At 44.4% G+C, this 22,277-nt stretch overlaps 1 protein-coding gene across 1 annotated transcript in view; it reads right to left on the bottom strand.

The window, feature by feature from the left end:
• asip1 (agouti signaling protein 1) overlaps positions 1 to 22,277 on the bottom strand; it is a 68,985-nt gene that overhangs the window by 25,738 nt on the left and 20,970 nt on the right. Inside the window, exons 2-3 of the mRNA XM_034167546.1 lie at positions 15,583 to 15,745; positions 3,079 to 3,092 (exon numbers count right to left, since the gene is read on the bottom strand). Of these exons, the coding sequence (XP_034023437.1) occupies positions 3,079 to 3,092; positions 15,583 to 15,745 (177 nt within the window). The remainder of the gene's footprint in view (positions 1 to 3,078; positions 3,093 to 15,582; positions 15,746 to 22,277) is intronic.

Raw genomic sequence — 22,277 nt, 5'->3', positions numbered from 1 at the left:
CATAGTGCGAATACATACAACTCCAGGGTGACTCACGGTGGTAGAGCTCGTATGAGCGCACCATGAAACATTGCACCGGTGGGCAGGCGTGCACGATGTCGGTGCAATGGTTCGTGCATGCGGGAACACAATGCCAGCAGCTGTGAAGAAAAAATAACTAAAAAAAATCCATGCTGTGATGGTTCCGTGCACGCGGGAACACAGCAGCACTGTAAAATGTGTAATATGCAGTTATTCATTTGAACTAAAAACTGTCACTTAAAACAAGATAAAAATATTGATTTGATTGTGAAACTCATTTTCTTTACCTTTAGCAACATCAATTTTGATTTGAACTGAACTAAATATATATCTAATGGACTCAAAACAAAAATTTTTTAGTTCGCTCAACTGTTTTCTTCTTTATGACCTGCAATTAATATTTGACTCAAATGTGAATTGCGCATGCGCATTGCACTGATCTCATTCGCCTTCAGGGAGCCGGCCAGATGTGGATGCACTGGGTGGATTTCGTCCAACGTAAGTAGCAAAGCTGTTGCTGATAATTAAAGTTTGAGTGTTTTGTATTGTCAGAATTGCAAAATAATAGCCATATTTAAGTTATCAGATTAGGTCAGTTTTAATTTATAATTTGATTCAATATCAAAAACGTTACTAATTTGGATCAAGCAAAGAATTTAGATTGAGTCAATTGAAATATTATTGTTTACATCAACATAAAATAATCAGGTCATAGGAAGTTAAATAATTTAGATACTGTGATATTGTTTACATCAACATAAAATAATCAGGTCATAGGAAGTTAAATAATTTAGATTCTGTGAAATGAAATAATTTAGATTTTGTGAAGTCAAATATATTAGATGTGATATCTGGACATCAATTTTTTTTTAGTTTAAGCAGGGTTATACTTTTATCAATCAATCAATCAATCAATCAATCAATCAATTTTATTTATATAGCGCCAAATCACAACAAACAGTTGCCCCAAGGTGCCTTATATTGTAAGGCAAGGCCATACAATAATTACGGAAAAACCCCAACGGTCAAAACGACCCCCTGTGAGCGGGCACTTGGCAACAGTGGGAAGGAAAAACTCCCTTTTAACAGGAAGAAACCTCCAGCAGAACCAGGCTCAGGGAGGGGCAGTCTTCTGCTGGGACTGGTTGGGGCTGAGGGAGAGAACCAGGAAAAAGACATGCTGTGGAGGGGAGCAGAGATCAATCACTAATGATTAAATGCAGAGTGGTGCATACAGAGCAAAAAGAGAAAGAAACACTCAGTGCATCATGGGAACCCCCCAGCAGTCTAAGTCTATAGCAGCATAACTAAGGGATGGTTCAGGGTCACCTGATCCAGCCCTAACTATAAGCTTTAGCAAAAAAGAACGTTTTAAGCCTAATCTTAAAAGTAGAGAGGGTGTCTGTCTCCCTGATCTGAATTGGGAGCTGGTTCCACAGGAGAGGAGCCTGAAAGCTGAAGGGTCTGCCTCCCATTCTACTCTTACAAACCCTAGGAACTACAAGTAAGCCTGCAGTCTGAGAGCGAAGCGCTCTATTGGGGTGATATGGTACTATGAGGTCCCTAAGATAAGATGGGACCTGATTTTTCAAAACCTTATAAGTAAGAAGAAGAATTTTAAATTCTATTCTAGAATTAACAGGAAGCCAATGAAGAGAGGCCAATATGGGTGAGATATGCTCTCTCCTTCTAGTCCCTGTTAGCACTCTAGCTGCAGCATTTTGAATTAACTGAAGGCTTTTCAGGGAACTTTTAGGACAACCTGATAATAATGAATTACAATAGTCCAGCCTAGAGGAAATAAATGCATGAATTAGTTTTTCAGCATCACTCTGAGACAAGACCTTCCTAATTTTAGAGATATTGCGCAAATGCAAAAAAGCAGTCCTACATATTGTTTAATATGCGCATTGAATGACACATCCTGACACATCTGCGTAACAATGAAAATTTAAGCAATGCCGTCTAATAATACTGCCTAAGGGAAGCATGTATAAAGTGAATAAAATTGGTCCTAGCACAGAACCTTGTGGAACTCCATAATTAACCTTAGTCTGTGAAGAAGATTCCCCATTTACATGAACAAATTGTAATCTATTAGATAAATATGATTCAAATCATCGCAGCGCAGTGCCTTTAATATCTATGGCATGCTCTAATCTCTGTAATAAAATTTTATGGTCAACAGTATCAAAAGCAGCATTGAGGTCCAACAGAACAAGCACAGAGATGAGTCCACTGTCTGAGGCCAAAAGAAGATCATTTGTAACCTTCACTAATGCTGTTTCTGTACTATGATGAATGCTAAAATCTGACTGAAACTCTTCAAATAGACCATTCCTCTGCAGATGATCAGTTAGCTGTTTTACAACTACCCTTTCAAGAATTTTTGAGAGAAAAGGAAGGTTGGAGATTGGCCTATAATTAGCTAAGATAGCTGGGTCAAGTGATGGCTTTTTAGGTAATGGTTTAATTACTGCCATCTTAAAGGCCTGTGGTACATAGCCAACTAATAAAGATAGATTGATCATATTTAAGATTGAAGCATTAAATAATGGTAGGGCTTCCTTGAGCAGCCTGGTAGGAATGGGGTCTAATAGACATGTTGATGGTTTGGATGAAGTAACTAATGAAAATAACTCAGACAGAACAATCTGAGAGAAAGAGTCTAACCAAATACCGGCATCACTGAAAGCAGCCAAAGATAACGATACATCTTTGGGATGGTTATGAGTAATTTTTTCTCTAATAGTTAAAATTTTATTAGCAAAGAAAGTCATGAAGTCATTACTAGTTAAACTTAAAGGAATACTCGGCTCAATAGAGCTCTGACTCTTTGTCAGCCTGGCTACAGTGCTGAAAAGAAACCTGGGGTTGTTCTTATTTTCTTCAATTAGTGATGAGTAGTAAGATGTCCTAGCTTTACGGAGGGCTTTTTTATAGAGCAACAGACTCTTTTTCCAGGCTAAGTGAAGATCTTCTAAATTAGTGAGATGCCATTTCCTCTCCAACTTACGGGTTATCTGCTTTAAGCTGCGATTTTGTGAGTTATACCACAGAGTCAGGCACTTCTGATTTAAAGCTCTCTTTTTCAGAGGAGCTACAGCATCCAAAGTTGTCTTCAATGAGGATGTAAAACTACTGACGAGATACTCTATCTCACTTACAGAGTTTAGGTAGCTACTCTGCACTGTGTTGGTATATGGCATTAGAGAACATAAAGAAGGAATCATATCCTTAAACCTAGTTACAGCGCTTTCTGAAAGACTTCTAGTGTAATGAAACCTATTCCCCACTGCTTAGTCCATCAGAGTAAATGTAAATGTTATTAAGAAATGATCAGACAGAAGGGAGTTTTCAGGGAATACTATTAAGTCTTCAATTTCCATACCATAAGTCAGAACAAGATCTAAGATATGATTACAGTGGTGGGTGGACTCATTTACATTTTGAGCAAAGCCAATTGAGTCTAATAATAGATTAAATGCAGTGTTGAGACTGTCATTCTCAGCATCTGTGTGGATGTTAAAATCGCCCACTATAATTATCTTATCTGAGCTAAGCACTAAGTCAGACAACAGGTCTGAAAATTCACAGAGAAACTCACAGTAACGACCAGGAGGACGATAGATAACAACAAATAAAACTGGTTTTTGGGACTTCCAATTTGGATGGACAAGACTAAGAGTCAAGCTTTTCAAAAGATTTCTAGAAATGAGAGCTGCTCCATCCAAAGTGGGATGGATGCCGTCTCTCCTAACAAGACCAGGTTTTCCCCAGAAGCTTTGCCAGTTATCTATGAAGCCCACATCATTTTTTGGACACCACTCAGACAGCCAGCAATTCAAGGAGAACATGCGGCTAAACATGTCACTCCCGGTTCACACATAAAGGGAAAAGTTATGTGTGGCAACGACTCCCGCAGGGATACAGAAATTCACCAAATGTGTTCCAAGCAGGAGTAATGGAAATATTAAAAGATCTGGGAGTAACTGTCTACATCGATGATGTGTTTATCGCAGATGATGATGAAAATGAACACCTAATGCGGCTGCAAAAGGTGATACAGAAGCTCACAGAAGCTGGATTAAAACTCAACCTGAAGAAATGTCAGTTTGGACAATTCAAGGTTAACTATTTGGGATTCCAGGTATCATCAGACCTGGGACTCTCAGAAGTATACCGAGAAAAATTGAGTCAGATTAAACCACCGCAATCTGAGAATGACCTACAGAAAATATTGGGATTGTGTAAATATGTGAGAGATCACGTTCCACACTATCAGAGATACGCAAAGCCCCTCTATGCTCGTCTCAAGAAGAAACCTAATGGACAAGAGCAAAAGCAATGGATTTGGACAGCTACAGATCAGGATTGCTTGGAAAAGCTAAAGAAAGCCATTCAAGACGCAGTTAGGCTGGAGCCGTGTAGTCTGACTACTCGTCTATTAGCCGAAATAAGCTGTGAAGAAGAGGATTCGGTGGTAAAAGTGAGCAACGAAGGAGGGGGTATGGTAACTTTGTGGAGCTATACTCTGTCTTCGATTGAGAGAAAATATCCACCGGAAGAAAAAGAACTGGCAGTCCTGGCTAGATATTGGAGTGCATTAAAAGAACTTGCATAAGGTCAGGGAATAAAAGTTATCACTCAAAGCCAAGTCCACCGGTTCCTAAGGAAAGGAACTATTGACAGTACTAAAGCCACAAATGCCAGATGGGGAAGGTGGGAGGACATCCTGCTAGACCCTGAGCTGGAAATTGGGCCAAAACAGTCGGCGACAAAAAAGTTGCCAAAGGAGAGGCAACTCCCTATGGAGCCATACGACTGGACTATGTACACCGATGGGTCGAAGAAGGGTACAGACAATATAGCTTATTGGGGCTATATTCTGAAGTATCAAGATAAGGAGAAATATCGTCAAAAAGGTCAAACGCCAGGGAGTGCCCAAGCCGGAGAAGTTACAGCAATACTGGAAGGACTCTTGGAGTTAAACAAGAGGAGAGTAAAAAGGGCTAAAGTGATTACAGACAGTCATTACTGCGCACAAGCCCTGAATCCATTTTGGGAAGAAAATGGATTCGAGGGAGCTAAGGGGAAGCCTGTAGCTCATATGGATTTGTGGAGGAAAAAAGCCGAGTTGAGGCTAACAATGGACTTAGATGTGGTACATCAGAAGGCCCATGTAAAAGAAGAAGCACATTGGAGCGGGAACGAAGAAGTGGACCGCTATGTGCAGCTGAGAAAATTCGTCGTTGTCGGGATCGAGAAGTGGGAACAGACACCCAAGGGAAGGGTAGTTCCAAAAGAGTCCGTGAAAGAGGTGGTGCTGGCCATACATGAAGCGCTTAGCCATGCAGGCACCATTCCCACACTGAAGGAGCTGGAGAAGTTGCAACTTTGGATTCCGAGAAACAAAGTCTGCCGTGTCCTCAAAGACTGTGAAGTATGTGGTCGATACAATGCAGGACGACGAGGACAAAGGGTGGATGGTTTCACCATAAAGAATACTGTTCCATGGGGATCAGTATGCATGGATGTTGCCGGGCCCATGGGGGTGACCGGTAAAAAAGGAGAAAAGTATCTGTTAGTGCTTGTGGACTCTATGTCGGGCTATGTGACTGTTAAGCCTGTGAGAAAAGCCAACGGCAATAGTGTGGTCAGCATGTTGGATCAAGTGTGTTCAAATCTGGGGATACCTAGGGAGCTGAGAACGGACAATGGGACACATTTCCGTAATGCTCAGGTCGACCAGTGGTGCCAGAAAAATGGAGTAATGAGAATTTACTCGCCCCCATACACTCCTCAAGCAAATGGAGTTGTGGAAAGGGCTATTGGACTGGTGAAAAACTGGATTGGGAAAAATGCTAACACGAAGGAATGGAGTACTAAGGCCCTGGAAATTGGACAGGCCCTGAATGACCGCCATCGTGCCGGCAGGCCCACCCCTTCGCAAGAACTGAACCAACGCCCATTTTTGACACCGGAAGTGGGGCGGAGTCAGACTAAAAGGGACAGAGAACCAGAACCAAAGATCCCATTTAAGGTTGGGCAGAAGGTGTGGGTGAGAGCTCGAGATCACCTAACCAACACTGCTGTTAAACCTAAGTATGAGACCACAGATACAGTAGTGAAGATACTGGACAGTAACACAGTAGAGTTGAAGAAGAAGGGAATCCAAGGAGTGGAGCAGCTGAAGCCAACTCCTAACTAAATGAAACCAGGAGCTAAACATGGCCAAAAACAGCCAAGATCTTCCACCCTTCGTCAGAATGGCCACTGTCAATGGGGTGGTTACCTTAAGAAGAACAAGAAATGACCTCTTGGCAGGCAGAGCCCTGAGGATACTATATCATGCAAAGAAAGGATTTTTATCTCATGAAAAGGAGTTATTACAATGGAAAAAAGTTGAGAATCACTGTGTGATTTGGAGTTGGAGTTGGATGGCCAGACTTACAGCATTTTTAGTCGGCATTGCTGTACTTCTAGCTATCCTGTACCACTATGGTAGTACGCCCTGGACCTTAACCCATATCAGGGTCCAGTACGCAACAACTAAAACTTTCCAACAGACATGTTGGAGAGTTGAATCAAGAAACATCTACATGATATGGGACCAGAATTCTACAGAGAAATGGGCAAAGATGAAGAACCTAACCCAGCAGATGCTAAAGACTAAGTGGCTGCAATACTTGAACGACAGTGGAGAATTTCCAACCGTCACTACCAATCACAACCTGACCACCGGAGCAGACATCCTTCAAAACCTACAAGTGAGGGAGCAAGAGATTATCGTGGCAACCATCTTACGGTTAAAACAAAGGGAGCAAAGAGAAGTAGGCTGTACTTGGATAAGACCTGAACCTGGCGAGCCAGCCTGGTATTGCTCATGGGGATGCAGAGTACTGCTGGGCTATCGAGCAGGATATTGGGAGAAAGAAGCAGTTTTTCCAGTGCCGAAAGTGGATACTACATCTACAATAGTTCCTCCGTTGAACAACGCTACCAGCATGGGAGCAGGGATACCATATTCCAAACCAACCGCCATCTCACCAGCAGCATTGGTGGGATCCACAAAGATATCACCAACACAGGGAAAAACCAAACCACTCCCTACATCGCCAACACAAGATACCCAGCAAGTATTAGAACCAAAAGTTAAAAGTATTGATAACGCGGCTAAACATAGATGGAAGAAGATTCATGATTATTGTGTAAAAGAAAAAGTAGCAAAATTAGATAGATGTTAATGGAATCGACCTATTGGATGTAAATCTCAAAATTACATGGTGCTTGCACCAGTCATCGATTTGATAAATAGGATTACTTGGAAACAGAAACAAGAGGCAAAACATGATGAATGGCTTAACGACACTTTTCCGTGGGTCTGGAGCATTCCACTGATACATTTTGAGGGGAATTTTCCAAAGGGATACATGTGCACTGGGCATAGTTTGCGGGGTCCACATAAAGCAAAATTCTATGTGCAAAAACTACCAAAGCCTGATGAGCTAAGGTCAGTACCTCAGGAAGATTTTAGCAAAATTGATCAATGCGTGGCGAATAGAATCTATGGAAGCTTACATGAGACAGAATATCATAATAATTTGGCTGAAGGTTCTGGTAAATCCCCCCGATGGCTCATAGACCAAATTAATACAGGGAATTGGCTAAGATGGGTATATAACTGTACACAGTTGTTACAGATTCCAACCATTAAGGGGACCCTTCAAGCATGGCAGGAAGGAGTTAGATGTAGTAAGGACGTCACCTGGTGGGGAATGGAGAAATATGAAGTTGAAGATTGGGTATTCCCCTGATTGGATCAAAGTAATAATTATTGGGTTAAATATCAATACATCGCCACGGTCTACTCCAAAGACAGAGCTACTTGGTCCAGTGTACTCTGGAGACCAAACCCTTATGTTACGCCACGGCCCTGGAAAATGATTTGTAATAGACGTAATACCACATGCACGATAAGCCTTGCCCGCCAAAATTGTAGAAATGTTCCTGGCTGGGAAGAATGTTGTGACGCTTACTATGACGGCGAGTATGACACTTACGGCCATCAAACAGTTTGGAAGAAAAACAGTGCTGGCGTATGGATAAGAGCTTTTCCACCCAACGTTGGATGTGCCAAGGCTGTCCTGGGACATGGAATGTCGAAAAGGAAGCAGGTCCTAGGCCACATAGTGCCATTTGTTGGTGATGCTTTGATAATGCTTGAGGAAGGATACGCCTTCAAGAAAAGTCTATGTGAAGGACAAGAAATTGTCGGTTATGAATGGTTGGGACCCAATCGGATTTACAATAATGGTACATGTGAATCGCCTGCAGAACATTGGTTGAGCTGTGGAAAAGGAAGAGGTCGGCATGAATGTTCTTGGTGGGAAAGAACGCAAATAATAGCTGGAGGAATCATCACCGCTTTCGCTGCAGAGACCGGAGAAGTCATTAAAGAAGGTCTCGAAGTGGTGACTGGTTGGATTGGACATTTGTTTGGATATCTTTGGCACTATCTGTTAATCATAATAGGACTTATTATTGCTGCAGTGACTGGATATGTTTTGTTAAAAGGAAGTTTCGCAGCCGCCCTGTGCTTGTGTGGGAGGAGCACACAACGCAGTGATATGGAGCCCCTCCTCCGTTAGGGGAGGAGCGATGAAGCCTACAAAGCCAGACGCCGAGACACGCCCTGTTCATTCTGGCTTGGGGAGTGAAGGAAGAAGAAGCATCCACATAACAGCGTACCAACTTAAGGAGATAAGTAAAAAGAATAAGAGAGCACAATGTCCAACAATACTGGCGGCATAAATGACACCATCTTTAAAGTGAGTAGAGTGGAGTTTATTGCACTACTGTTAGTATGGCTGCTATACTGCTGTGTCGGCCGTTGGGACTTACGACAACCACTGCGAATAGTAACGCTACTACATGGATGTGTCAGATTGGTGATCATCAATCTGCACTACAGTCAGAGTGACCTAGGGTTGTCTTTATTCATCACTCACGTCCTCGGTCGCTTTACTCTCCAGTTTGACTGTTGGGGAATATGGCAGTACACATCAATTACAATTTGGATGGTGATAGATATGACAGCAATCTTTTACGCCCCGGCAGTGATAGCTGACATTGTGTGCGAAGCTGTGATGGCCTTGACCCTGTTGGCGTACATAGCTACATTAACTGGAGCCGTACAACGTAAGAAACCTTGGCTCTACAAACTTGGACTTATCATAATTTGGGCCTTAGGATGGGGAATGTTATCAGCTTTATACTGGCTGTCCATGGTTAGTCAACTACTCCTGCTGTTATGGTTTACGACCTATGATGCTTGCTTCCCGCGTACGGCTCCTTCAGCTACAGCGGGAATATCAACGTCACCACAGTCCCACTCTCCTACGGTGATCATGAGGCGTCTCTGGCGTACATCTGAATAATCCCGAGGAAGACTTTTGCTTGCTTGCAATATAATAGTTAAAAGACTAATGTTTCCTCTTGCACTATAGGGGGATATAAGATGTATTCATTGTCAAGCCACCCTGGAACAAGCGCTCTACTTCTGGGAGATAACACCGACTCTGTGGTGCCCGACGTGTTATGGCAACAACTTCCCTGTTCAAGTGGCACGGGGAATAGTGGGACGGAAAGATACTTCTTTTCTGCCCCAGGTACCAACAGAAGCATACCTAAAAATTGAGGTCGAGGCAGACGTGATTTGGCATTCACTTTTGGTTGATCAAATACGAGCTGACACTATAGTGTCTCCAGAGGGATATATGTATTGCCCCGTGTTTACCAAAATGTGGATGTATCCTACGGGAATAAGATTCTCCACGGCTCATCTTGCCAATGGCTGGATCGTGGCTATTGGTCCTTCATTACCACCAGCTCCACGTTCATCTCCACAGCACACTGCGGAGGTTGGGGTGCAAACCGAGGACATGAACTGGTGTTTGGAGGCCCTCACGCAGGTGTTCCTGGATGAACACATTCAACAGCCCGAGCCTGAGGATATTCTCGCTGAAGCTTCACCTCAAACGAAGGATACATCACCGCGGCCATCTACACCAGTTACATTGTGTTATACACCCGTCACCCCCACTTCACCATGCGCACCATCGTTCCCTGATGGATTATCATATCAGGAATATGAGGCAACTTTGTCTCCACTGGGATTACCATCACAATCACCACTACTGGACGAGCAGCCTTCTGACGGCGACGGCAATCTACAGGTGGGCGGAGAGGAGTACGTGGTGCTGGATGAGTGTCGTTCAACTCCAGCTCCTCCTGTTCTGTCTCCGATGGTGGATGAAAAAGAAGTGCTCACCCTTCATCCTGTCGACGACGGCGAGGATGTTTTCATGGAGGTATAGAGAGATCGGCGGAGCTTGAAGTCGTGGAGGGGGTGTCAGGAAAGATGACTTTAAGCTTGCTTTCAGCTTGTTTTCATCTTGGAATATAATACGTGCCATGGAATTAATATACATGCTGTTGGATTAAACTGCACAGTGTTTGGTACTTTACAGGAGTAAGTGAGGTCATACCGGACTTTTCCATTGCAAATGGGGAGGCCCACGGAATGAACTCAGTGGTGAAGACGATGGAATATGTCTAAGAATGATTCTAACATGACAAGTATGATCAAATGAAGTATTAATGTATTAAAATTAAGAGTTGAATAGAAAAAGTATGTTATAAATAAGTGAAATGAATGATTATATGAGTTGTTTTTCATAAAGAGTGCAGAGTCAGAGAAAAAGAGGAAGTAAAGAAGATGTCGCAAGCAGGGCAAGAAAGGCTGATGTTAAACAACTGATCAAATGATTAAGATGTTGGTAAAAAATTAAATGAATAATAAGGAATGAGAATGTTTGTATATGATCATATGAATTGTTTTTATGTGAAAGAGAGTTGTAATGAAATGATTGAATATGATTAATGTGATTCTAAAGAAATGATTTAAAAGAATGAATTCTCAGAAAAGCTGAAGTGTTAACAGAAAAGAGGAACTTGAGAAATAAGTTACTGGCAAGAGCTGCAGAGATTTCCAGTAAGCAGAAGGAGAAGGGAGGAGGTTTTGAGTCAACAGCGTCCCCATGGTAACCAAGATCATCTGAAGACAACAAGAGCCAAACACATATATAAACTGTGAAACACCAGAAAACGGGGTTATTCTTCCAGGGAGAGGTGCTGTTTTGTTCACATGAACAAATTGTAATCTATTAGATAAATATGATTCAAACCACCGCAGCGCAGTGCCTTTAATACCTATGGCATGCTCTAATCTCTATAATAAAATTTTATGGTCAACAGTATCAAAAGCAGCACTGAGGTCTAACAGAACAAGCACAGAGATGAGTCCACTGTCTGAGGCCATAAGAAGATCATTTGTAACCTTCACTAATGCTGTTTCTGTACTATGATGAATTCTAAAACCTGACTGAAACTCTTCAAATAGACCATTCCTCTGCAGATGATCAGTTAGCTGCTTTACAACTACCCCTATCAGTGAGCTTTTCACAGCAGCTGCGTGATGTGGTTGAAAATAAAAAAATTAAATTACATGCCACTCAGAGGAATCGAACCTGCGCCTTCCAAAAGCTCTGACTTTCAGTCAGAAACTTTACCACTGAGCTACCATTGCTGTCCTGTGAAAGATGCAGGAAACTGCCTGATATCAGAAAGGACCTGGGCATATTTAAAAAAAATAATAAATCCACAAACCATATAAAAACACTGCATTTATCAAGCGGGCAAAACAAATATGATCTGTCTGTTCCTCTGTAGATGATCCATGGTCACTGACCTACAGTCATGAAATGACATGAATGAGAAGCAAGGTGCTCTGATCATGTCCACATCTGCTGGCGAGTGTCCAGCCAGCCCACGTGCACATCCTGCCGGTGCGCCGCAGGACTTACATCGTGTCATGTGGAACAGAGCTCACATGTGTGACGTGATAGTCAGATCGCCCACTGTGTGTTCTGATCTGATGGTCCATTTCAACCTGGGGGCAGCTTGTCAATGGGCTGCACCGTGTGCACGCTCGCTCACTGCAGCGCATCGCCAAGCAATATATGTCTTTATTTACATCCACGTGATGATAGCAAGCAGACACACACATGTTACAGTGGGCAGTTGTTTGTCCATGTCGGTCCAAACAGTACGTATTGTCCAGCTGGGATGTCCAGATCGACAGATCTCCACAGCTGCTTCTGTCGGCGGCCACACCTCCTGTCAGTTTGGCGCACACACCAAAGCCACGCTCATGGGGCACTTTTACTGCCAGCATGACAGTGATTTTCTGCTGACTGTGGTCGTGTTAATAGTGTGAATGACCACACATTTTCTAAGTGCCATGCAAGCGGTGTTAGATGTTCATGTGTGTCACCTGGAATTTGGCTGACATCTGCCGCGAGAGGGATCAATGGGCTCCCACAGCGCACACGCTGTCTTTCAGCTGCTGGTGTGCACCAATAGATGTATCAATGGGTGTATGAGGCAGCTACGATTTTACACGTTTTTACACTTCATGCACACTTTGGGCCTCATGTATCAACGTTGCGTACGGCGATATTTGAGCGTATATGGGGTGTACGCCAAAATGGCTGTGCTACTTGGCATGTATCAATGTGGTCGTTGGTGTACGGTGTGCTGAAAATATACACCAGGTTGAGAGGTGGTGTAAATTATACACCAAAATGAACCAGCACTGGAATCCACATAAGGATGAAAATGATCAACATGATAAACAGTGCCATCATACAAATCAATGCATATGTTAAATAAATAACACTTTCTTGATTATACTACATAATAATTAATACAAATCCCACTTTTGCGGGATTGTTGGTCTCGAGCACGATCCGTGGCCACAGCGCTGACTGCAAAGAAAGCGCTGCTCGCCTTTTTCTCCAGACTTCGAGCCTGGAGCCAGAGCAGCGCTGAGCTTAACTTTATGTGGTGTGATCGTTTTAGACAATGAAATTGATAATTACAACTGTAGTGTTGTCATTCCCTTCTCCCGTGCTGCAATCAGGTTTTGTCTTCTCCATTCATTTGTTACAATAAAATAAATAAAGAAATACATTTTAAAAATAAAGAAATCTGAAAAATTAGGCGTGTCTTATTAATTGAGCTAGCAAATATCCATGTCAAGAATTATTGACATGTGAAAAGAGAATACAGTGGTCCCTCACTATAACGCGGTTCACCTTTCGCGGCCTCGCAGTTTCGCAGATTTTTTTAGTCCAATTTTGCATGCTTTTTTTACAGTGCATTGTGGTCTGCATGTCTGTTTATAAGAATCTTCTCGCCCAGAAGAAAAAAGAGCGCCAACAACTACCCATAACTGTGTTCTTCACTCGGAAAAAGACACCTGCAGCGAGGTTTGACTCAGTGGAAAAAGGCGCGGCGTCAGGACGAAGAGGCGTGATCAGAGGAACTGTGAAATACTGGTCAGTCACTATTAATAATTTCTTATGTGTCCAACCTCATAGGTTGATCGTTAAAATTAAATTTGTTAGTTCTAAAAGCCATCATAATTATTTATAGGAAAATGTTCTATTTTTATTTCTCAAACAAATGTTTGGGCCTGAAAACAGGTTGGTCCTATTGTGTTTACACATGAGAGAAAAGTGAGAAAATGTTCATGCCTGATTGAGAAAAGTGTATAAAGTGGTTTTACAGGGATTTTACAGCTTTAAAACGTCTATAATAATTGTAAAAAATAACGCTGACTACTTCGTGGACTTTGCTTATTGCGGGCTATTTTTAGAACGTAACTCCCTCGATAAACGAGGGACCACTGTAACACTTTTTTGATTATAGTACAAAACAATTAATACGACGGCCACTTTTGACGCTCTATTGGCACGTGTCGTGATTGGTGGAGTTGTTTTCTTTGCCATCTTCCTGGCTTCATGTCACTAAAAGTGAGGGTGTGTCTGAAGCGGAGTCTGAATTTATGGACGTGTTTGTTATAATTACGATTGTTTTCACACCGCCGGCATTTACCAAGGTCCGTCAGGCGTACGCCGGAATGGGCAGGTGCGCACTGCTTATACATGTCACGGCAACTTTGGTGTACTTCAATTTACACCTTAAATTTACGCCACAAGTGCGCAACGTGATACATGAGGCCCTTTATGCACAAATTGACTAATGTTGCACTATGTCAAATCAAATCAAATCAATTTTAGTTATATGGCGCTTTATATGTAAGGCAAAAGCCATAAAATAATTACAGAAAACCCCAACAGTCAAAACGACCCCCTATGACAAGCACTTGGCGACAGTGGGAAGGAAAACTCCCTTTTAACAGGGAAGAAACCTCCAGCTTAACCAAGCTCAGGGATGGGACAGTCTTCTGCTGGGACTGGTTGGGGCTGAGGGGAGAGAATCAGGAAAAGACATGCTGTGGAAGAGAGCAGAGATCAATCACCAATGATTAAAAGCAGAGTGGTGCATACAGAGCAAAAGGAGGTGAATAAAAAGAAACACTGGGTGGATCATGGGAAACCCCCAGCAGTCTAAGTCTATAGCAGCATAACTAAGGGATGGTTCAGGGTCACCTGATCCAGCCCTAACTATAAGCTTTTTCAAAAAGGAAAGTTTTAAGCTTAATCTTAAAAGTAGAGAGGGTGTCTGTCTCCCTAATCCGAATTGGGAGCTGGTTCCACAGGAGAGGAGCCTGAAAGCTGAAGGCTCTGCCTCCCATTCTACTCTTACAAACCCTAGGAACTACAAGTAAGCCTGCAGTCTGACAGCGAAGCGCTCTATTGGGGTGATATGGTATTATGAGGTCCCTAAGATAAGATGGGACCTGATTTTTCAAAACCTTAAAAGTAAGAAGAAGAATTTTAAATTCTATTCTGGAATTAACAGGGAGCCAATGAAGAGAAGCCAATATGGGTGAAATATGCTCTCTCCTTCTAGTCCCTGTCAGTACTCTAGCTGCAGCATTTCACACTATGTGTGAAGGAGCCCTTAGATAACCCAGGTGATGAGCAGCCAACCAGGAACAGGTGTGCGTGGAAAGCACCAGAACCATGGCGTGGCCAGAGAGAGAGAGAGAGAGAGAGAGACGCCCACCACCAACAACCCAGGGACTGACAAGAGAGATAGACACACCCAAGTAAAAAAAACCAGCAAGAGAATAAACACACAGAAAAAAAACAATGAATCAGAAAAATGAAATAACAAAGCAGACCAAAAGCTAAACCAGAACACCAGACAATTTCAAACCCTGACATATATTCCAGTACAATTGAAAAATCACACATTCATTATAATAATTAGAATGGACTATTTATATAGAACTTTCCAAGGAATCAAAGCACTAAATTCAAACTAAACCCAAACAAAAAGAATAAATGGTCATAATAATAAAAAAATACACTGCAACAATGCACAAAATCCTGAATTAAAGAGCTGATAATACATAAAAAGGTGTGACTTGACATGTGGGTTTCCTCTTCAAGAGGCATTTTGAAAAGGAGTGACTCATACTCCAGAAAATATGTTACTATAGACATTTAAACTTAACAAACGTACCTACAATGACAACAGGCGGTGACATCTTCTCAAGGCTTTGAGGCAGAGCATTGGACACAGACACCCTATTGTTGAACAGTTTCTCATCAGGGATCATGTAGGCGGAGCCAAACACAAATGCTGTTGTAGCAAGAACCAAACAGCTCAACGTCTGCATCTTCTTCTGGAATCACAAAAACACATCACATCATCAAAGTTCAAACAAAATTATATTTTCTTTGTCAGATGTACCAAGGAGGTGCGTTTGTTTGTGGGATCAACCGAACTGCATAAATAATGGTGCAAGAGACAACTCTTGAGTTTGGGCAGATGTTTGCATTTTGAGAGTGTTGTCTAGCACTGATTATTTTCATCTTTAAACATAATGGTAAGATCATCAAAACTATGTAAAAAAAATCTGCGAGGACCTACTGTAGGTTTTTTGACCTCCCCCCACCACCCTCTCTTTATACATATATATATATATATATATATACAGATGGAATGCTGGAAAGAGAAAAACAGACTTTTCAAAACTGTCATTAATCTGAACGAAACATTTATGCATTTATGAGCTGTGAAGAAGAAAACATTCTTTTGATGACCCTTCACGTTGCATCATCATCATCCATTTAAGAAAGCAGACAACATTCTTCAGCAAATAGAATCATTTAGGTGTTTCAGTATCGAAGTGGAATAAAAGCTTTTCCAAATGTCTGTGGTCCCAAAACTCCAGATTACACAAACGATTTGTTTTCTTTATATGTTAAAAGTGGCCTTGTGTTGACAGTCTGGCTTTTTCTGCTTTCCAAATTGTTACATTGTGTGTTACCATCTGCAAAGGCCATGCTTAACAAATACCATGTGATGCTTTGCAGAAGATATACAACCCCAAATCAGAAAAAGTTGGGACGATACGGAAAATAACGCCTGAAATGCTTCATGACTTAGTATGTTCAATGCCAAAATGTGTAAGTGCTGTGAGAAGGAACGGCAACTTTTACACTTTAGCATCCCGAAAAATTAAATTAAGTTGACCACACAAAACATAAAATATCAGGTTCATACTCTTTGAAATGAAATATAAGTAAAAATGTTTAATGATATTATGCACTGTGGAGGGAGAGAGATGCAAATCCCTTCCAGTCATTCTTTGAGGAGCATTGTTTTGAAACATGTAATTAACAAGTAACAAACAAGTAATTTTCTCACACATTTGTTGACAAACTGCAGATTCTCTCGCTTATCTTTGACTCGCCCGATACGCTCACATTAGCTACAAGCAACAGCAAGTCTATTTTATGCAAATGCTAAGAGCCGTGACACAGTGACTACCACTCCAAGTGAATAGGAAATGTGCCGTCATCTGGTTGTTAAAGCCCCTTTCACACCAGGCCCAATTCAAGTTGCGTCATGCGGCGTGGAAGCAACCCATTGCAGAGACGATGTAGCTCAACGCCACAACAGCGCGAGGGACGCAAAGGACGAAGCAAATTAGCATGTTTAATTTTTTGTCTCTCTCTCCTCTCTCTCCTCTCTCTCAAGTGTGATCAAACCTAGCGCAGTTGCTCCATGTCAGTGCACTCATCAGACCCCCTGATCGATCAGGTCTGATCAAACCTGAAGTGGACAACCTCAGTGCACGGTTTAACAGACAAGGGGGCGTGGCCCCAAACAGCAGCAGTTATTGAGATCTCTGGGAACCCGTACCGTGTTTTGACAGACATGACCTTACAACTGTCCTCTGTGAGGTGTGTGTGTCTCTGCCTGCTGTCCTCATGTGGAAATACATAAGACATATTTCACCTTTGTGCCGGACTGCAGCAGCCGCACACATCTCGGCTATAACAAGCCAAGAGTGTGACAAATACGCCACTTTCAGTCATGTATCACCAAAAATACGCCTTGACAAATGCCATTTTGTCAGCTTTTTTGCCGTAATAAAAAACAATGAAAACTTCCTTTTTTATATACCATCTACTTTCTCTTTTTATTAAAAAAAAGTTTATCTCTTTGTTGATTTTAACTATTTTGCGCTCCTGTTATAACACAGTGATTGTAGTAAAGTGGTAAAGCTTCCGTCTGTTAATCAGAGCTTTTGTGAATTGCAGGTTCAAATCCCGCGAGTGGTATTTATTTTTTATTTAACCACAGGGTTCTGTATTGGGTCCCCTTTTATTTATTATTTATATCAGCCCATTGATTTTCACTAATTATCAATGGTGGGCACAGCTAACCAAAAAGTTATCTTAGATAACCATTAATCCGATAACTGAAAAGTTATCTTTTATGACACCAAACCAATAAACTGCTAAAAAAAAATTATCTTTATTACAGATAACCAATAACTTTTAGTATTAATCCGGATGCGGCCACATCAGATTACACTGTCGGCTTCTGATAAACCAGTTTCACTTTCACTTTTCGCTGCTGGGAAAATTCAAGGATCACAAACACATAAGAACACACAAAAAATGAATGAATAAAAAATAAAACCCCAAACACTGTCATCATCTTTCAAAAGCAGTAAAACACAGTATTAGAAGTCACAGTTTATCTCGCTATTATATACATGAACTAAAATGCTGCTGCTTTTTTCACACGCTTTGAACCCTGTGGCTTAAACAACTGAAATGCGGTCATTAATGCATTGATTGGCAGAGTAAAAGACACGTTAGTAAATATAAATTCTTATCTGTTAGTTTCTGTTGTGAAAGTGTAGTGACACGGACCCACAACAGGGGGCGCAAATGAACGGTCAATAGATGAGCCAAAAAAATAACAATTTAATGTTGTGAAGGTGCACAACGAACATACAGACAATCTCAGAATATGATTACAGTCAATCCAAAAAGGTGACGTGTGGGCAGGCTCAAGGATAGAAGACGTCTGTCCTGAGAAGAGCCAGAACCACACGATTTCCGCCGCCACCGAACCTGGTGAATACTGGAGCCGCCAAGTCCCGAATTCCCAAGTGATCACCGTCCCCGACTGTCGGATCTGGTACTGCTGGCGAAGAACAAAGACAGTCAAGTGTGGGTGTGTGTACACCCTGTAACAACAACGGTGGGAATGCCACCTCCACCTCTCACTCAATATTCTGTAGAGTACCGCAGTGATTCCTCAGGGGAAAAGAGTGCCGTCCTGCACTCACTCAGCTTCCACAGAAAAAGGAACCGGTACTCCTGCAAAACTCATAATATACAGATTATATTGTACCACACAAACGGCTGAGGATATTACCTCCAAAGAAGTATGATATCTCGGCAACGAGGTGGAGATGACGTCTGGTATTTATGGAGTGAAATGATGTAGAGTAGATGGGTGACAGCTGTCAAGAGATAATGAGTGACAGCTGTCACCCCTGGCTGTGTCCGTGGCGGCAGCGCCCTCTCGTGCCTGAAGCCCGCACTTCAGGCAGGGCGCCCTCTGGTGGTGGGCCAGCAGTACCTCCTCTTCTGGCGGCCCACACAACAGGACCCCCCCCCTCAACGGGCCCGACCAGGCTTGTTCGGGTGACGGTGGTAGAAGTCGGCCAGGAGGGCCGGATCCAGGATGAAGCTCCTCTTCACCCAGGAGCGTTCTTCGGGTCCATACCCCTCCCAGTCCACCAAGTACTGGAACCCCCGGCCCATCCGACGGACGTCCAGGAGCCGGCGCACCGTCCAAGCCGGCTCCCCGTCAATGATCCGAGCAGGAGGCGGCGCCGGTCCGGGAGCACAGAGGGGTGAGGTGTGGTGAGGTTTGATCCATGACACGTGAAAACCGGATGGATCCGCAGTGAAGCCGGGAGTTGGAGCTTCACTGCGGCAGGACTGAGGACTTTGAGGATCTTGAATGGTCCGATATATCTGTCCTTAAGTTTCAGGGAGTCCACCTGGAGGGGGATGTCCTTCGTGGAAAGCCACACCTCCTGCCCGGGCTGGTAAGCAGGGGCCGGGGATCGCCGGCTGTCTGCATGGGTCTTCGCCCTCGTCCGGGCCTTCAACAAGGCAGAACGGGCGGACCGCCACACCCGATGGCACTTCCGCAGGTGGGCCTGGACCGAGGGCACACCGACCTCTCCCTCCACCACGGGAAACAACGGGGGCTGATACCCCAAACACACCTCAAATGGGGAGAGGCCGGTGGCAGAGGACACCTGGCTGTTATGCGGCAATACTCGATCCAGGCCAGATGTTACTCCAGGCCGTCGGGTGTGCGGATGTCACACAGCGCAGAGCTTGCTCCAATTCCTGATTGGCCCGTTCTGCCTGTCCATTGGTCTGCGGATGATACCCGACGAGAGGCTCACAGTAGCCCCCAGTTCCCGGCAGAAGCTCCTCCAGACGTGTGAGGAGAACTGGGGACCACGATCAGAGATGATGTCGATGGGTATCCCATGCAGACGGACGACGTGGTGGACCAGGAGGTCTGCTGTCTCCTGGGCTGTTGGGAGCTTCGGGAGGGCCACGAAGTGGGCCGCCTTGGAGAATCGGTCCGCTATCGTGAAGATGGTGGTGTTGCCCTGGGACGGCGGGAGGCCCGTGACAAAATCCAGGCCGATGTGGGACCAGGGGCGATGAGGCACAGGTAGCGGCTGGAGAAGTCCTTGGGACCTTTTATGGTCTGCCTTGCCCCTGGCACAGGTGGTGCAGGCCTGGATGTACTCCCGGACGTCGGCCTCCAAAGACGCCCACCAGAAGCGCTGCCGGACAACTGCCACGGTCCTTCACACCCCTGGATGACAGGAGAGCTTGGAACCGTGACAGAAGTCCAAGACTGCAGCTCTGGCCTCTGGTGGGACGTACAAACGGTTCTTCGGACCTGTTCCTGGGTCCGGGCTCCGTGCCAGGGCCTCCCGGATGATCTTCTCCACGTCCCAGGTGAGGGTGGTCACGATAGTGGACTCAGGCAGGATGGGATCCGGTGGATCCGACAGTGCGGTTTTGACCTCCTCTTCGTGTACCCGGGACAAGGCATCCGACCTCTGGTTCTTGGTCCCGGGGCGATAGGTTATCTGGAAGTCAAAACTCCCGAAGAACAGTGACCAGCGGGCTTGCCTGGGGTTCAGCCGCTTGGCGGTCCTGATATACTCCAGGTTCCGATGGTCAGTGAAACCCGTGAACGGCACAGACGCTCCCTCCAACAGGTGTCTCCACTCCTCAAGAGCCTCTTTCACCGCAAGGAGTTCTCGATTGCCGACGTCATAGTTCCGTTCAGCCGGGGTCAACCTGCGTGAAAAGTAGGCACACGGGTGAAGAACCTTATTGGTCTCTCCGCTCTGGGATAGCACGGCTCCTATCCCTGAGTCAGAGGCATCCACTTCAACCACGAACTGGCGGCTAGGGTCGGGCTGCACCAAAACTGGCGCAGTAGAGAACCGTCATTTCAACTCCTTGAACGCGGCTTCGCACCAATCCGACCAGGTGAAGGGGACTTTTGGAGAGGTCAGGGCTGTCAGGGGGCTAACTACCTGACTGTAGCCCTTAATGAACCTCCTATAGAAATTAGCGAAGCCGAGGAACTGTTGCAGCTTCCTACGGCTTGTTGGTTGGGGCCAATCTCTCACCGCCACAACCTTGGCCGGATCAGGGGCGACGGAGTTAGTGGAGATGATAAACCCCAGGAAGGACAAAGACGTGCGGTGAAACTCGCACTTCTCGCCCTTCACAAACAGTCGGTTCTCTAACAACCGCTGCAGGACCTGACGTACATGCTGGACATGGGTCTCAGGATCCGGAGAAAAGATGAGAATATCGTCCAGATATACGAAAACGAATCTGTGCAGGAAGTCCCGCAAGATGTCGTTAACCAAGGCTTGGAATGTCGCGGGGGCATTGGTGAGGCCGAACGGCATGACCAGGTACTCAAAGTGACCTAACGGGGTGTTAAATGCCGTCTTCCATTCGTCTCCCTTCCGGATCCGAACCAGGTGATACGCATCCAGCTTAGTAAAGATTTTGGCTCCATGCAGGGGGGTGAACACGGAATCCAACAATGGCAACGGGTATCGGTTGCAAACCGTAATCTCATTCAGCCCCCTGTAATCAATGCATGGACGGAGTCCGCCATCTTTCTTGCCCACAAAAAAGAAACATGCCCCCATCGAGGAGGTGGAGTTCCGGATCAGCCCGGCAGCTAATGAGTCCCGGATGTAGGTCTCCATTGATTCGCGCTCAGGTCGTGAGAGGTTGTACAGCCTGCTGGACGGGAACTAAGCGCCTGGAACCAAATCAATGGCACAATCGTACGGACGGTGCGGGGGAAGGGTGAGTGCCAGATCCTTGCTGAAGACGTCAGCAAGATCGTGGTACTCAACCGGCACTGCCGTCAGATTGGGAGGGACTTTGACCTCCTCCTTAGCCTGTAAACCGGGAGGAACCGAGGATCCTCAACACACCCGATGGCAGGTTTCGCTCCACTGAACCACCACCCCAGACGGCCAATCAATCCGGGGATTGTGCTTCAACATCCATGGGAAGCCCAAAATCACGTGGGAGGTAGAAGGAGTTACAAAAAACTCAATCTCCTCCCGATGGTTTCCAGACACCACCAGAGTTACTGGTTGTGTCTTGTATGTGATTAAAGGGAGGAGGGTGCCATCTAGTGCCCGCACCTGCAATGGCGAAGGAAGCGCCACCAGAGGGAGCCCTACCTCCCTTGCCCATCTGCTGTCTAGCAAATTCCCTTCTGACCCCGTGTCCACCAGTGCTGGGGCTTGAAGGGTTAAATCC

Source organism: Thalassophryne amazonica, chromosome 3 (genome assembly GCF_902500255.1).
Source record: "Thalassophryne amazonica chromosome 3, fThaAma1.1, whole genome shotgun sequence".
NCBI lineage: Eukaryota > Metazoa > Chordata > Actinopteri > Batrachoidiformes > Batrachoididae > Thalassophryne > Thalassophryne amazonica.
This window is presented reverse-complemented; position numbering and strand designations above follow the sequence as displayed.